The sequence below is a fragment of the Porites lutea genome, chromosome 2, assembly GCF_958299795.1.
Source record: "Porites lutea chromosome 2, jaPorLute2.1, whole genome shotgun sequence".
In the NCBI taxonomy this organism is placed as follows: Eukaryota; Metazoa; Cnidaria; class Anthozoa; order Scleractinia; family Poritidae; genus Porites; species Porites lutea.
In genome coordinates this window covers 23,061,303-23,080,064 of record NC_133202.1, presented here as the reverse complement: position 1 = coordinate 23,080,064, position 18,762 = coordinate 23,061,303, and the positions used below count along the sequence as shown (strand labels likewise).

At 28.9% G+C, this 18,762-nt stretch overlaps 1 protein-coding gene across 3 annotated transcripts in view; it reads left to right on the top strand.

Annotated features, from left to right (window-relative positions):
• Positions 1–18,762, top strand: part of LOC140928050 (membrane-bound transcription factor site-1 protease-like) — a 51,428-nt gene that overhangs the window by 11,681 nt on the left and 20,985 nt on the right. For all 3 annotated transcript variants that reach the window (XM_073377775.1, XM_073377774.1, XM_073377776.1), the window contains 5 exons: positions 46–120; positions 753–801; positions 1,386–1,496; positions 2,177–2,286; positions 2,621–2,737. In XM_073377775.1, the coding sequence (XP_073233876.1) occupies positions 46–120; positions 753–801; positions 1,386–1,496; positions 2,177–2,286; positions 2,621–2,737 (462 nt within the window). The remainder of the gene's footprint in view (positions 1–45; positions 121–752; positions 802–1,385; positions 1,497–2,176; positions 2,287–2,620; positions 2,738–18,762) is intronic.

Here is an 18,762-nt window from a genome sequence, read left to right as displayed (position 1 = left end):
CTGTAACTTGTAGATTAGTCACTGTTCTGGTTGTTCTTGTTTTAGAGTCACAACCTCTTGATACAATCACAGCTGCGTCACAATTCTGGACGGAGGATTTTAAGATCTGTTCCTAGACAGGTGTGTACTGCAAGAATTACTGTTTCAATATCATGAATTAAACACTTTCTGGGAAAATGTACACTGTAGAAATTTCCGTACCACTGAAAGCTCGAGTCTTAACTACATGTACTTGATAGGTGTCCTAGAAATGATAACAGAGAAAAAGAAAATATCATTGTTTACTACAGTATATCAGTGGTACTGTTAATACAGTCAAACCATATTAAAACAGACACCAAAATTGGGATAAAAGAGCCAATTGTGCACAATTACAAGAGTGTCTATATTGTAGAGATTGGGGTTAGAGATAGAGGTTATTAAGTTTGCCATTTGTAAGACCTGGAGGATATTGTTCTTAGTGGAATGGTGTTGATAAGGAGAGGTGTACTGTACAATGTTAGCTATCACCGTTAATTTATAGTATGGTGGAATGGCAACGGTTTTAGATAAAACTTTGTACTAACCTACAGCTGTACATGTTTATGTATGCTGTACATCTAGAACAGTTTATAATTTAATAGTATTCTCTGGGAGTTCTAGTGTGGAAGTGTTTTTTATTTGCACTGTCTCTCTCTCTTTTTTTTTCATCCATTTATCAAGCAGTCCATGGTCCAAAGTATCATAATTTTTATTATTCATTTTTCTTTTAGATTGTTCATGTCCTGCAGGCTGATGTGTTGTGGAGCATGGGACACACAGGTAGGAGGAATTTAGTAATACATGTAATAATGATAATGATGATGATGATGGCTATAGTAAAAGTACAGTGGAAGCTTCCTTAAAGTGGACACCTTTGGTATTCGAAAAAGGTGTCTGTAACTGGAACTGGCCGCTTACGGGAATGCAAAACTACAGAGTTTGTATGAGAGTTGAAAAAGAAAAAAAACAAACAAACAACAGGCTTTTGTGAAGGCAGCCATTTAAGTAGAGCTGTCCACTAGTGTTTTTGTAATGTACAAAAGTTAATACGTGTAGCAAAGACTATCATTTTGCAGATAAAATAAAATCTGCAGTTGTTCTTAGAGCACACATGAATTATCTTACTAACAAAATTAATAATGTTGTTTCATTGAATATAATTATGGCGGTGACCAGTCTGAATGGTGACTTCTAAAGGCGGGTATACAGCACACAGCTGTATGACCTTTCAAAAAAAAGTTACACTATATTTGCAGCTCCCGATGTAAGTGTACATGTTGACCTGTCCACTAATGACCTCTGTTAAAGAGAGTTCATGGTGTTTAACCCTTCACAAATAATGAGATATTGCCTTTTTGTTGCAGGGGATGGAGTTAAAGTTGCCATTTTTGACACTGGTTTGCCAAAGAATCATCCTCATTTTAGAAAGGTTATGGACAGAACCAACTGGACAGAGGAAAAAACACTGGATGATGGTGAGAAATCATAAACATTTGACTACAGTTTCTACATGTATTGTCATTAAGTGACTACGTATACTAATAACAGTAACAGTCCAATTTTATTGCACTTTGTTAACATTGTATGCATGTAAAATTATCACGGAAGTGATGAATTCAGGAGCTGAGATGTTACAATTGTAATAAAATGTACACGTGTCGGCGTGCGTGTAGTGTCCGATAGCCCGGGGCGAGTGGATTTTGCTATCGGGCTAGTGAATTTTGTTCTTAACTTGCCCAATGGGCAAGTGAAGTTTTTTTGAGGAATTCAAATTACAGAAGAACTGTGAATTCCGAAATTATTTCTACTCATCAAAATGATTTTGGAGCTAGTTGAAATGTCGTTTGGGTAATTATATTCTAGCTTAAGCTTGCCTGAATGGCAAGCTTTAAAAGTGACTTTCTTTGCACCCTGTGTATAATCCTCTTTTATGTCTGAGCCACCAAATAGAGGCATCACTAGGGTTGTTGAGTGAGGCTACAATAATTAATTATTGTCCCAGCGAGACACTATAATTTATTTGTAAACAATTATGTATACACTGTATTATGCATCTCAAAAGTTTAAGTCACCTGTGCCATTACCTTTCCATTTCCATTTCCTTCCATTAGTTTAGTTTATTACTTAATACCTGTTGTTGTACTTTTAATGGCAGGACTTGGCCATGGTACATTTGTAGCTGGTGTTGTGGCCAGTTCAAGGGAGTGTTTGGGCTTTGCACCTGATGCAGAGCTGCACATCTTCAGAGTGTTCACTAATAGTCAGGTACATGAATATTGATTGAAACACATTACATGCATATAGCTGCATGGATAAGCAAGTTGTAAATTATTAATGATTTTTTTATCATTATCATCATTAATGCTATTAGAGAGGGTATGCCTTCAGAGAAGTTTGTTCTTGCACAGACTACAAGGCTGCGCTTAAGCAGTGTAATGTTGTTTTTTGTTTTGTTTTTGTTTTTTTTCAAACACATGAAAAATATTATTCTTGGTGATAAGTCAATAATGCAAAATTGTTATTACATGTATTAATATTATTATAATCATCATCATTGTTATTGTCATTATTATTGCAAATCTTACTATGTTAATGACAGGTTTCCTACACTTCGTGGTTTTTGGATGCATTCAACTATGCAATTCTGAAGAAAGTGAATGTTTTGAATTTGAGCATTGGAGGACCAGACTTCATGGACCAACCCTTTGTTGATAAGGTTTGTGTAACTACTTACAAGTTGTATACATTCACAATTTTTTAGGTTGTCCATGTACAGTACACTGCACAATTCATTATTCATTAAGATTTAGGACACTTAACTTTCAGGGGAGGATGGGATGTAGCAGAAACTATTAGGGGTGAGGGGTGGGTGGAGGAGGGGTGAACCTTATATTCCAGGGTTGAGTAGTTGAAAGGACATGTAGCTCTAATCAGGGGTTAGTTTCCACAACAGTAGTATAGGAAATGATTCCTTCTGGCTCACTTTAACATTTTTTTCTGGCTCAACTCACAAAGTCGCTCCTCTTGTTCTCTCATTCACTCGTTTCTCTCGTTTCGCTCGTTTCACTCGCTTACTCGCTTACTCGCTCATTCGCTCTCAAGTAGTCGCTCTTTTGTTCGAAGAGCCAGAAAAAAATGTTAAAGTGATCCAGAAGTAATCATTTCCTATACTACACTGTAGTAAATTATTTACTATACTACACTGTAGTAAAATAAGACTATTCTATTAATATGATTATATTATTTTAAGCTTGACCATGGAATCCATTCTTTACAACCGTATGCATTTTTAAACATTGCACCTTCTTCATTTTGTGGATAACAATTTTTAAAGTCTAAACAGTTTTTCCAGATTTTACAGTTATTAGTTTTTTGACATTTTTTACATCTTTGATTGTGTTTATTTATGTGTTCTTCATCAAAAGCATAACTTTTTTTTGTAAGACTTTTATTGAGTTCTTCGTAGTATATTATTTTATGTAGTGGAGTGTTGTCTAAAAATTTTTGTTTTTCTACATCAATGTTGTATTTTTTGTAAACTTGTTTTCTTGTTAGTTTGGTATTCATTTGTATTATAGTTATTTTAATGTTTGAGTCAGAAAAATAAAATTGATTTTTTTTAAAAATATATACGCGTGTAGGAAAAATGTCTATCTCACACAAAGGCTTTTCAGATATTCACAGAGAAAATGTAAGATATATAAAAAAAAATATAAAAAGAGATAGTATAGATATATATCATTATGATAGTTATGATAGTTATGATTATATAAAAGATTATATTTATACTTTTATTTGTAATCAAAAACAAATAAAAAGAATTTTAAAAAAAATTTCAAAAAATGTAAATTATTCTAATAGAAGAGCTTTACAATTACTCGATGATAATCAGGAAAAACTAGTAAGAGATTTTTATGACAATTATGTTGTAGATCCAGATATAACAAGATTAAGATTAATGAGATTAAAATATGACTATTAGAATACACAAAAATAAAATTGATTTAAGAAAATAATTATAAAAAAAATATAATGGGTTTTAAATCAAAGAGTAATCAGTCAAATATTTGTAAAGGTTTTGAAGTTGGTGGATTAACATTTGATAGTCAAGATGATTATATATATTTTAAAAGTCTTGATGAAAAAATTAACCAAGTAGTTCAATCAGTAAAAGATGGTAGCATTGATTTAGAATCTTATTTTGATAATATTAAACAAATTAGTGTAAAAGAAAATTATCCTGATGCAAGAGAAGAATTGGATGGTTTGTTTAAAAATGCAACAGAATTATTAATTTATGATGATTCATCATTTGAAATTGTAAACAAAGTTGGTGATTATTTTTTTAGAAAGATTAGTGTAAAATATATTGGTTACGATTATGATAGATATATTTTTGATAATATTAATGATATTGTATAAGAAAAAATATTTTATTTTATAACTTTTTTGTTATAAAATAGTTTAAAAAAATGAAATAAATAAATAAATAAAAATGTATTGTTATTGTAGAGATGAGTTTGATTGGTTGATGAAAATGTTAGAAAAAGGTGATTGTTTTATGGATTATGAACATCTAAATGAGTTTATTGATAATGACTTTTTACAATTACGTTATATGAAAAAAAGATTTGGTTATTTATTTTATGATAATTATAAATTTATAAAAAAAGTTGATGGACGTAATGCTATTTTTGTTAGTAAACAACATGAATATGTTTGTCGAAAACCTGAAGAACCAACTTATCATGGAATTGATGAAAATGGTCAAACTATTAATATTTCTATTCCTATGGAAGACACAGAGCGTTATGATATTAAGTTTTTAGACGAAATAGATAGAGGAGATCCTTTTATTACAGAAGATGAAAAATATCAAAATGAAAAAGTAAAAGATACTACCAATATTTTTAAAAAAATTAAACTATTACAACCTGAAATATATAACAGTGATGAATTTTATAAAGTTTTTTATTCTAAAAAATTTGATGAAATTGAGAATGAAAAAGATATTAAAAAGTTTTATCAACAAGTAAAAAAATACGTATTAAATGATTTTTATAAAGAGGATAAATGTGAGTTAGTTGAAATAAAATTACTATAACTATTAAATAAAAATGGATGAAATTGAAACTACTTCTACAAAAGAGGATGCAAATCCAAAAAATGTTCTTACAGGAGAAGAGTTTAAAAAAATTAACCAAAAATGCTAAAAAACTCGGTGCTGAATCACTTGATTATTCATCTCGTAAAAATAGTAAATACATGGCTAAACTTCCAGGTGGAAAGAAAGTACATTTTGGATCTCCTAAATATGAAGATTATACTATTCACAAGGATAAAGAGAGAAGAGATAAATATTTGTCTCGTGCTATGAAAATCAAAAATAAAAAGGGAGAATTAACCTATACTAATCCAGAATCGAGTAACTTCTGGTCAGTACATTTACTTTGGCCTAGAAATTAAGATTAAAGAAATAAAATTTAATATAAAATGGTTCTCATATTAAAAAATAATAAAAAGTTTTATACTCATCCTATTTATGAAAAATATGCAGCAAATAAATATGGTGAAATTATGAATGTTAGATTAAGAAAACCTATGATAGGAAATCTTAACAATACTGGTTATTTAAATTTTGGTATATTTATATCAAAAAATAAAAATAAATGTTATCTAGTACATCGATTTGTTTATGAGTGTTTTCATGGGATGATAGAAGAAAATAAATGTATTAATCATATTAATTTTATTAGAACAGATAATAGGTTGAAAAATTTGGAAGTAGTAACAACAAGTGAAAATAATAAAAAATCAGTGATTAATAGAGATTATAGTTTTCTTAAGAATAATCATAAAAATATAAAAACAGTCAAGGCAATTAATTTGTTAACAAATGAAAAATTTATTTACAATAGTTTATACTCAGTTAACAAGTTATTGGGGATTAATGCAGGTCAAGTTAAAATGATTTGTGAAGGTTTGAACTATTGTAAATCAGCTACTTCAAAAAAAGATGGAAATAAATACACGTTTGAATATTTAAAAGTGGTTTAAGAATTAACTAATTATTAATAAAATGCAGTTGTCAAGTTACGAAAATATTACCCAAGACAATATCGTGTTTAATGAGAGCAAAGAGTACAAAGTAAAAGATAGCAAAATCAAATATAAACGTATTCCAATTGAAATTAAGTATCCAAATAAGAAAAAAGGTCCACTTGTAATAGAAACTCCAGTTCTTTTCTCTTTTGGAGTAAATGAAAAGAAAAACCAAGATACCAAAAAGTTAGTAGGTTACTCAATACCAGTATGTCTTTGGTCTCGCGATAGTGAACCAAGTACTAAAGAAAAAGAATTTTTTGATGTTATTAATAATATAAAAACTGCATCACAACAATATTTAGAAAATGAATATGGTCCTGATATGGCATCAAGTTTATCTTCACCACTTTACTATAAACAAATAGAATACACAGACAATAAAGGAAAAAAGAAAACAAAAGTTGATGAATCATCAGCACCAGTTCTTTATGCAAAACTTATTTATTCAGAAAAAACAAAAAAAATTCTATCTTTGTTTAAGGGAAAGGGAGGTCGTGATCTAAATCCTTTTAAATATCTTAATCAATACTGTAATGTTAAATTGGCTCTTATAATTGAAGGAATTTTCATAAGTAAAACTGTAACATCTTTACAAATAAAAGTACATGAGTGCTATGTTAAACCACTCAAACCTAGAGAGTCTTTATTGGCGTTTGAAGAGGAAGAGGAAGAAGAAGAGAGTGATGGTGATTACACAAAAGATGGTCTTGAAGCATTACTTGAAAAAGATAGTGATGAAGAGTAATAATAGTATTTATTTTTAATACATTTTTTTTGTATTAAAAATCAACTAAATCATCTAAATTTACCCATGAGTTAAATTTGTCAGGATACCCACTCCATTTTACTAATGCTAATTTATTTTTATTATCTTTTTTAATAATTTTTTCTATTCTATAAGTTTGTTGTTTTGCTTTTTGTAATTCTTTTTCATAAAAAGAACCTTTAATTTTTTTTCCCATTAAATCTACAATACTATACGTAACAGGTTTTGTTGGAAGAATATCATCAATTACAAATATTTCTTCTGTCCAGTTTGGTGTATAACCTTTATCAAATACTGGTCTTTTATACTTAGAAATTCTAACTTTATCACCAATTGTAAACTTTGGTTTACCAGGTTGTAAGTAAATTAAATCATTGTATAAATTATACCAAACTTTATCCCTATTTTCAGTTTTACTTGCTTCAACAGGGGACATTTTTATACTGGTATGATAAGTATTGTTATAATTATCAAGTATTTTATGAAGTTTATCCCAGTAAACAGTGTTATTATTAACAGTAAACATTTTCCAAATTCTTTCCTTTATTGTTCTATTCCATCTTTCAACTACACTAGATTTTTCTTTGTTTTCAGTATAGTATGGTATTATTTTTTTAATACCAAGATAATTTTTAAAATATTTACCTGTAAATTCGGAACCTTTATCTGTCCAGAGCATTTTTGGTTTTCGTTTACTTTTTATTATTATATCTCTGAAAGCTTCATATACAGTTTCAGCTTTTTTATTTGGTAAACCTCTTATCCAACCATATTTACTAAATACATCTATTACCATAAGTAAATATCTAATTCCATTATTCCACTTACTAAACTTTTGCATTTCTACTAAATCAGCAGCCCAAATATCATCTATGTTATTTACAATTACTCTTCTTTTTTGAAATTTTCGTATGATTGGTTTGTGAAGTTCGTCGGCTAATTGTTGAGACCAATCACTACTCAACGCCGACTGGCGTTTAAACCCATTCCAAGTTTTTGTTTTGTATTTATCATAGTTCTAGCCATAGCATGCCCCCATTGTCTTTTTTTCCAAGGAATTGCATCTAGTGATTTTATCATTTTTTTATCAGCCTCATTTTTACATTTTACTTGTTCACTTTTTGGTTTATTTCCACAAACTGTGTAATCCACATCATGTTGCATACTAACCGCATCAGTTGGTCCTGTTGGTTGTTGGTAGATTTCTAATATATTACCCTTATCATCATAACGAAGTTGATCGTCAAGAGGATTACCAGGACCGGTATAATTATGACCTGGTAAAACAAAACCTTTTTTGGGTGCCACTTTTAGAATAGCATTATGAATATCTAATCCTCTTCCATCCAACTCTGGTCTATCAGTTTTATACTTTTTATTTGGTCTAACTTTTGTTGACAGTTGATCCATTGCTGTTCCAACAGAATTTTGAATAAATGGAGTAAGTTTATTTATTCCGTAGTTTACAGCTTTTTTTTGAACGTTTTTATTTCTCATTAACTCACTTGCTCCATATTTACCCATTTCAACTGCTTTGTGTCCCATCCAAGGTAAACCATAATGTACAAATCCATCAACTGCTGTACCAACAACAGTATCAAAGACGCCCGCCCCTTCAGACGGGCTGATTAGTTTTTTGACTTCTTTTTTGTTTTTCTCTTTTTTCCACTTCCAGTTTGAGAAGCTGTACCAGTTTTTACGTATCTAACTTTTTTAATTCCACAAACTGCACATCTACAAAAGAATTGAGTTCTTCCTCTTTTATCTTGTTGGTAACCACTTGGTTCTTTGCAAGGAGTTACTCTTTTATCTTTAATACAATATGATTCTTTCATTTAATATAATGTTTAGATAAAATATGTCTACTAGATCTAATTTTCTTAAAAGTGAGCTTACAAAGATATATAATAACCTTAATATGAGTTATGAATATGCTGATTTTTCTAGATTGGAAAATGATACTAAATTTATGAAAATATTTGAGTTGCTTATGGAAATAAGTGAAAAAGCAAGTACTCTTAACAAAGTTGTAAAAGGTAATTATCTATTTGTATAAACTATTAATAAATGGAAAATCTTAGAAAAAAGATATTGAAAATTGAAGAATCATTAGATGAAGCTTATGAGTTAGTGGGTTTTCAATATTTAAAAATAGAAGAAAAATATGAAAGAATTGAGGTAGGATTAAATGTAATTGAAAAGAAATTAAATGAGATAAAAAAGTTGTTAAGGAAAAGATAATATAGACTAATAATAAATGGAAGCCAAATTCTTTTCTGAAATTGAGAAAAATATTGATGTTAAAACAATCAAGGATTTTGAAAAAGAAGTGCGATCAAAAATATATAATGAGATGGAGGCACTTAGAAAGAAAAATGATGATCTTTCCAGAGTGTTAATGGTTAGTGAATGTGAGATGTGGAAAAAAATTAGAAATGAGGAATATTCATGGATGAGTATAAATAGTGATAAAAAGAAGAAACTTTATAGACTTATTGATATTTACTCAAATTTTGTTGAAATAGTTGATAGTGTTAGAGATTTAAACACAAAAGTTGAGAAGGTTAAACTATTAAAGAATAAACCAGTTGATAGTGATTAAAATGTGTATAAATATAATATTTATTACAAATATTATATTATTTTATATTTATCCTCCAAAGTATGCTTTTATAAAATCACTATTGTCATCATCAAAATGAGGGTTATGTATTACATCTAGAATACTATTACCCCTCTGTCTCTCGAACAGATAATATAAACACCAATATCCGCAAAGTACAGTATTTCGATTTTGTATTTCATCCATTGAGTAAAATATTTGTTTTCCAGAAGTATTAAAATATCTTAGTGCTTCATTTGGCATTATTAGTCCAAAAGGATCGAAATACTCGACTACATTTTCTATATTTCTATAACAAACCCAATGTGTTCCAGGACCTTCAATATCATCTAGATTAATTATTCCACATTCTTTTCTAATATTTTTTGGTAGTCTATCACGAGTATATATTCCTCTAAAATATTTAATACCAAGTCTTTTTATCCAATCAATAAGGTCAAAGTTGGATAGAGGTTTAATTACAAAATGGTACCTAGAATGGGAATTGAGTTGAATGGGCTGTTTTTTCCTAGTAATATTCCTTTTCCCCTGGATTTGGGCTTTTTTTTTTTAACTCCCATTCCTATTGGGTTTGACCAATTACCAATAAAAGGTGGTGAGTGATAAGGATAACCTTCACCATAAGTAGATGGAGGAGGTGGAACGTAAACATTTGATGTATTGGATGAATTACTTCTATCTACTTGTAGTCCAGAACCAAACATCTTAGATACTAAACTTATTGCCATTGGGATTCCAATAGATGCAAGAGTTCCAAGAAATCCTCCTTCTATTTGTTTACGAGTTGGTTTAATAATTAATCGTCCACCTGTTTGATGTGCTTTGTTAATTTGGTTTATTTGTGATTGTGTAAATTCTCTTACAATAGGTGGTAGCATTGGGAAAAATTTATGGGGGATTGTTATTCCTTTTCCAAAAATTTTATTTAATCCAATTTCTCCAAGTGCAGTGGCAGCACCAGTAGCCAATGCAGGAACAACTTTTGATACTCCTTTTATTGCGTAAGGTAATACTTTTGCTCCAAGAGATGCGAGTGATGAAAATAAGTTTCCACCATGTTTTACAGAACGTCTAATTTGCGTTCTACTTATCTTTATATCAGATCCTGTACCATTTGCAATAGATTTTTTTATTTTAGCAATTTGTCTTTTTGTTAACATTAATTCATCAGGACCTCGAAGATGTGAATGTTTTATTCGAAGAGTTAGTTCTGATTTATTTTTTATAGCAGAAGCTAGTTTTAACTTTTGTCCATCTGTAAGTTTTACTCCGTATTCAATATAAGTTGTCATTTTTATTATAATATTTATATTATTTTGTTTTGGTGGTTTTATGTACCTGCTGTAATATAAATATCGTATGATTTTTTTTTACGCTTGTATTTAATTTTGTGTAATCATAACAACTTGTAGAAATTTCTGTGTAATTATAACAGCTTGTGTAAAATTCTGTGTAATCATATGTGGTGTAGCTAAGGGAGGGGTTATGCTCTTAACAATAGTTTTCCATTTTGTTGTGTTATTTCAGCTTCAGTTTCGTGAAGTACCAGAGCATAAACATTGTAGTTAGCTGCAGTTGTTCCAGATAACTCATAATGAAATGCAAGTTTTGTCACCCCATCTTTTATGTCTAGTTTTTGCTTGGTTAAGTCAAAATATACAAACGGACATATATCTTCAAAAGTAGATCTAGTAAGAAGTGTACCTCCTTGAAAATCATTGTTAGCATAAACATACTTCATAACATCTCTAAAAACTCTTGAAGGATCTGTTGAAGGTTTGTAGTGAATATCAGGATATTCATTTCCATTTCCTACCTCAAGATAACACCTGTCAAGAGTCCTTGGATCTGTGGAAACACTGAAAGTATTATACAAAAATGGATTTGCTGTTTGTGTATCTATATTTGGTGTGTTAATTATAAAAACAAATACATGTCGTGGTTTTGATATACCATTTGTAATTCTAAAATTACCAGTTCTTTGATTTCCAGCAATGTTTCTCTCAACAACTTCTTTTAGATAAGTCCATTTATACGGTTTAAGATAGTTTTCCATAAATAATTTACTTCCTTCTGCATTGAATACCAGCCTAGGTACAAAAAGTTGAAGACGAGTAACTACTACTCTACATCGATTTCCTCCAGCTCTCCAAATAAGATTATCATCTTTTTCGATCTCAAAATTTATTTCGATTTTAGTGTTAGGAAGAAGTTTATCTTCAAGCGCCTCAAAAAATGAATACCTATTAAGAGGAATTTCACAGCGCACTGTGGATGATGTTCCAAGTAAAGCTTTACGCTTTGCAAATCCTTTATTATAAGATGATGGGCTGTTATCTAACATAAAACCTGCTTCATCAGCACCACCAGCAGCATTTTGACGATGAGTAACTTGTCTTTTAATAAATCTATTTTTATTAGCAGTTGTTGATGTATCAAGATAATAAAATTCATTTGTTGCAACTGATTCAGCGTAAGTTTTGTTATATTCAAGTAAATTTTTTATATTTACACTATGATTAGCATAATTACACTGGTATAGTTCTTTTCCATTTGCTAATACTGATAATCTTGAAATAAAACTATTTGCTCCATTTACAATTCCCATTTGATCATCTCTATATGCAATATACTGAGCGTTTCTAGCAGCTGTAAGACTGTCATCATCTACATTAGCTCCAATAACAAAATTAGTACCATCACGTTCTTGAACTTTAAAATCTATTGCTATTCTAGCATTATACCAATCAAATGGTGTTACTTCACCTGAATTGTCAGTGATAAATTTAAGGTTATTTCTATCTTGATCAGTGTTGTTTGCTGGAGCTGTATTAATAGCTTGTTCCAGATCAAAAACAACATCTTCATATCTCTCTAGGTAATTTGGATTTCTAAAAGACTTCATTTTATTTTATTAATTATATAATTTTTTTCTTAGTTTAATGAACCTCCACTAAGAATGGAATTCAGTCTTTTATTTATTTCTTGTTGAGTCATTTTTCTTGTTGGTGAACTTTCAACATTTTTATTAAAAGTAACTTTTTTTGAAGGAGTTTTTTTAACAGATTTTACCTTTTCTTTGGATAACATTTGCACTATCTTATCACCAGCCTTTTTACCAGAATATTCACCAGTTTTTGTTGCAGTCATTTTTAGTAATTTATCACCACTTTTTTGTGCACTCTTTTTAGCAGTTTTTTTCATTGACTTTGCAAATGTTTTTTTTCCAAAGGATTTAAACCTATCCATCATTCCTTCTCCATAAATATGTTTTCTTGTATATTTACCCAATTCAGGGTCAAGTTTCATTTTAAACTCTGATTGTCGCATCATTTTATTTTAATAGTTATATAAATATGAAGTATTACATCGAGTGAAGTATCAAAGTCATATACCAATCTATACCATTAAAATTTACTGGTCTTCCAACTGAGTCTGTAACAAATATTCTCATTTCATCAATTTTAAACGCAGAAACGTCACAGTATAATGGCCTTTTAGGTTCGAAAGTAAATGGAAAAGATCTTGTTAAATTATCAGTTGGTATCACAGCAATGGTATTTGTATTTATTCCATTTACAATACTATTAGTTATTGCTGTTGTGTTAATATTTAGTACATCAATAGAATTTGTTATATTTGGTAGTTTTGTTCCATACTCTGTTTTTGTAATAAGTTTTTTTTCAAATCCAATCAAGTCTCCAAATTCTGTTCCTCTTAGATCTAATTGATAATCACCCTCAATTGATACTAACACTCGATAGGTGGATAGTATAAATGATATATTAATTGAATAAGTTTTTTTTCCACTTGAGCCTGATGAGTGAGATTTTTGATCCATATACTGATGAATGTAATCATTTATATCTGAGTAGGAATACATTCCATCTGTAAAAGTAATTGTTTGCCAAGTGGATCCATCGTGAGTATATTTAATCTTATTATTTTTATAATCACTTCTAATGTTGTACCAAGAGTAAGTCATGGACAACCTATCAAGAGCAAGTTGATGTTTTTTTTCAGGGTCAAGTTTTAAAGAAGGATTAAACTTAATAGTAAAATCACCGGGTCTGCTTGTTCCTCTTTTTTCCCTATTTATTGAAGAAATATGAATAGCTCGTTCTTCCATTTTTATCTAATTGTTATATAAGTTTTTATTAAATCATTTAACTGTTTTTTTGTAATTACTTTCATTTGGTTTAGAAGATGTGCTATTTTAGAAAACTCATTTATTACACCATTATTCCCAGCAAGAATTGATCCACCGAGTAATTCAAGTCTGTCTAGAAGTTGATGTGGGTTGTTAAAGTAAATCATTCCAGAGCCAGATTTTTCTTTGAAAGACCTAAGATTAGTTATATTTTTATAATATATGCTTATTGTGTTAAAAGTTTTTATGTTATTAATAGTTTCTTTTCGTGGATTTTCACTTTTTGGTTTAGCTAAAAAATAACCTTCTTTGTTTTGATAAATAGAAGCAGTGTTTTTTATCATATCTTGAAGATTTTCCATATCATCAACAAGAGTATTAATTATTTTATCAATATTTTCAATATCATCGTTTAAATATGAAGAAGGTAGATTATCATAACCATTTTCTTTTAGTATATCTAGACTTTCATTATTTATTAAATATTTATCAATATCTTCAGTTGTAAATTTTGCTAATTGTGGTTTTACATCTTCTTTACCTTTTGCACCTTTTTCACCACTTGCTTCACCACTTGCTTCACCACTTGCTTCACCACTTGCTTCACCACTTGCTTCACCACTAGTACTACCACTAGGTAATTTAGCAAACTTAATTTTTTCTAATCCTTGAGTTATAGCCAATCTGTTTTGATTAAGCTCTTGTGTAAGAGCAAGTTGATTAGCTTGAAGTTGAGCTAAAGTTTTATTTTGTTGCTCATCAATACTTTTTTTAACACTCTCTTGAGACTCAATAAGTGGTTTAAATGTTTCTGTAAACCCCTCTCTCATATTTTGTTTTTGCCATTTTGTTTCTTTTATAACATTTCTCACTTGTCTAGTCAAAGATTCAGCCTCAATTTTATTTCTTGCAAGTTTTTTATACTCTTCAATATCCATTTTTATATATTAATTAAATAAAAAATTTTATGTAAAAATATTTAATCATTAGACACAAATCCAGTTTTTTTTTTATATTGTAATAGATCTTTCAAATTTGATAAGTAAACTCTTAATATGTTATGATTTGATATATCCTTTAATATTTTTTTATTTATACTCTTATCTTTTGGTCTAGCTAAATAATAACCGTTTTGTCCAAAAAAATTAACATAATTTTTTATTTTTGTAGTATAATATTCTATTCTATCATAAACTTCTAAAAATAAAGTTTCAATATTAATATAATCATCTTCTATATATTCAGAAGGTAGTTTATAAATTTTATTATGAGTGAGAGCAATTCTTGCATTATCGTCTAATAAATTTCTATCAATGTATTTTTTAATAAATTCTTTATATTTTTTAGAGTTTATATCTCTATAATCTTCATCTTCATCTTCATCTTCATCTTCATCTTCTTCTTCTTCTTCATCTTCATCTTCATCTTCTTTATCTTTATCTTTATCTTTATCTTTATCTTTATCTTTATCTTTATCCTCATCTTCTTTTTTTACGTAAAAATTATATTTTCCCTCATTTATAGCCAAAATTTTTTTAATAGCATCTTGAACTTCAATAAGTGGTTGAAATAAATCAATAAAACCTTCTCTCATATCTTGTTTTTTCCATTTTGTTATTTTTATAACATCTCTTACTTGCTGAATTAAAGCATCAGCTTCAATTTTATTTTTTGCAAATTTTTTGTATTCTTCAATATCCATTTATTTAATAATTAAACTACATATCAAATTTATATATTAATTAAATAAAAAATGGAAATACCAAACTATGATAGTTTAGATAACCCAGAAAAAAAATATAAACAGTTATTTCCTTATATGCCATCAGATACTTTTAGAATGTTAATTTGTGGAAACAGTGGAAGTGGTAAAACTAATTTGCTTTATCATATGTTAATTAAACCACTTTTATACTATGATGAGATTTATCTTTACGCACGTAATCTAGAACAGGATAAGTATCAAAAGTTAATTCAAAAAATGAGAGAGTTAAGTCATAAAATGGGATATGAAATACTAAATGTTAGTAATGATGAAATAATTCCAGTAACAGAAATGGAATATGAGGATAATCAAAAACTTGTAATATTTGATGATTACGTTTGTGATAAAAATCAAAGAGAACTTATTGATTATTTTATCCAAGGAAGGCATAAGAATTGCTCTGTAATATACCTCAGTCAATCATTTTACAAAACTCCAAAGGATATACGATTAAATTGTTCTCACTACTGTCTTTACGAATTTCCATCATCGAGGGAAGCAAATCGTATATCATCAGAATTAGGAGTTGATAAAGAAACATATAGAACAGCAACAAAAAAACCATTTACATTTTTGTACATTGATAAGCCTAAAAAACGTATTGCTAAAAACTTTACTAGTAGTCTAAACTAATAAATAAAATGGGAATATTTAACGAACAAAAAGATAACTCATTTGCTAGAGGAATTCAAGGAGCCCCAGGAGTTGGATTTAATCTTACTTCTGATGGTGATTATGATATGGTAAATAAAAAAATAAGAAATGTTGGTACACCAACTGCTAATACTGATGCTGCTACAAAAAAGTATGTTGATGATAATTCTAGCGGGGCACCCAAAACATCAAGATTAACAGTTGATGCAAATATAGATATGAAAGACCGATTTCGTATTTTAAACCTTAAACATCCAAATGATGCAGATGAGCCAGCAACAAAACAATATGCAGACAGTAATTTTCTTAACAGAGATGGTTCACGAACAATGATTGGCAATTTAAGCATGAATAATAATAAAATAACTAATGTTGGTAAACCAACAGCTAATAATGACGCAGCAAACAAAAAGTATGTGGATGATAAACCCACCTCAACAACAAACCTAACAATTGATTCAAACATTGATATGAGAAATACATACCGAATTAAAAATCTAAGCACACCACTGGATGCAAAAGAACCTCCTACAAAAGAATATGTAGACAATACATTTCTTGATAGAGATGGTTCTTATCCAATGAAAGGTGATCTTAACATGGATAATCATAGAATTTTAAACCTACCAATTCCAATGGGTCCTAAACAACCAACACCATTAGCCTTTACAGATATAAAGTATTTACATGTTGGTGGAACAAATAAAATGTTAAACTCACTTAACATGAATAATAAACCTATAATTGGTCTAAGACCACCTTTTAATGATACAGATGCTGCAACCAAAAAGTATGTTGATGATAAAGGATTTACAACAGGTTACTTAAAAAAAGATGGAACGGATTATATGAGAGGAAACTTAAATATGAACAATAAAAAAATTATTAGATTAAGTAATCCAACCCAAGACAATGATGGTGTAAATAAAAGTTATGTTGATAGTCTAATTCATCACACTGCAGTTCAACCAAGTCATTACAACGATCAGTTTACTTTTCTTATGTCTAATGCAGCACAATGGACTGATGAAATAGATACTGGAACTAGTTTTGTTATATCAAAAATAGCAGACTTACCTCCTTCAAAAGGTAATTTTCATAACTATAACCACAAAGTAATTTATGTAAAAATAAACAAAAATTCTCAAGGTGGGTATAAGTACAAAATGTCAGTTAACTTTTACAGATTAACCGCTAATGTAGATTACACACTATGTTTGGAAATACTAAACACTGACTATCAACTTTGGCATAAGTCTCAAATAAGTGTAGACAAAGGAACTTCAACAGGATTATCAATTGAAAATGTAAGTGTAAAAAAACTTAGTCATAGATATACAGATGCAGCAAATCAAACACAATATATGTATTACCATAGAATAATAGTTAATTTTAAAAAGTTGTCAACTGGTAATAGGTTCTTTCTTCATTTTCTTGTTAATATACCACAAGAAGGAAGTGACTTGTCTGTTTATCCAAGACAGTTTTCAGGAGTTTATTTTGTTACTTATGGTATTGTGGGTAAAGTAAGCAATATTGATCCAGATAAAGTTTATGACTATCACACAGCATTTGATATCAAACCAACAGAAGTTACATACAATGTTGACATAAATGCAAATAATAAAAAAATATTAAACATTGATCTTGATAAAAATAATAATAATAGTGCAGCAACAGTTGGAATGGTAAATGAGTTTAATACAGCAACAGTTGGAATTGTAAATAAAAATTTACCTTTTATAAAAAATTATGTTTACAGAAAATATTTTGAACATTTTTTTGACTTTAGCGATTCAAACTATTATGTTCTAAATAAAAGTTCAATTGGTGTTGTGTTTAATGCTTTGTCCTCTATTACAGGAAATTCTGCACAAAATATTACATTTCCAAGTAAAACAATGGATAACATAAAAGAAACTGGATTAAGAATAAATGATTATAAGATATCTTTTAAACCACCAATTAAAAATACAAGTTACACTTTATGTATTGTTTTTTCTCATTTTAAAAGAAAGAATTTTAGTATAAAGAAATATGATGTGTCTAATGCAAATTCAAGACAACAACTTTTATTTTTATACTATTTATATGTGACTCGTGCACTAAACATAAGTATTGGTAATGTAAATAAAAATTTAGCAATACCATCTAGTTTTGATGGAAAAAAAATAGTTTTATGGTTAACAGAAAGTATTAATGATAATATTACAAAAGTTAATATAAGTAACTATTCCGCAGACTTAGACGCTAATATTGTAAGAACTTCAGCTAACCTTGAATTTGAATTTTCGTGTAAAGATTCAGTGATAGAAAAATTTATGTACTCTCCAAACTTTTACGACATTGACTCTTCAGTACATCATCATATATTACTACAAGAAAAGATAAACGGAAATTATGTATTATAGACTAAACTAAGATTATATATATAAAATAATAAAATGAAGGATATCTTTGATTTTAATCACATAGACCCATCTCTATCAAAATCTGATATTAAAACAATAAAAGATTTTTACAGTTACTACCATAAAAAATATTGGTGTTTTAAAAAGTCTTATAAAAGTTATAAATTTCTTGATAATTTTTTTACAATATCTAGTATATGTTTGGTAGCAATAGGAACTATTACTGGGGGAATTACACTTAATCCTGTTATTCTCGGAGTTGTAAAT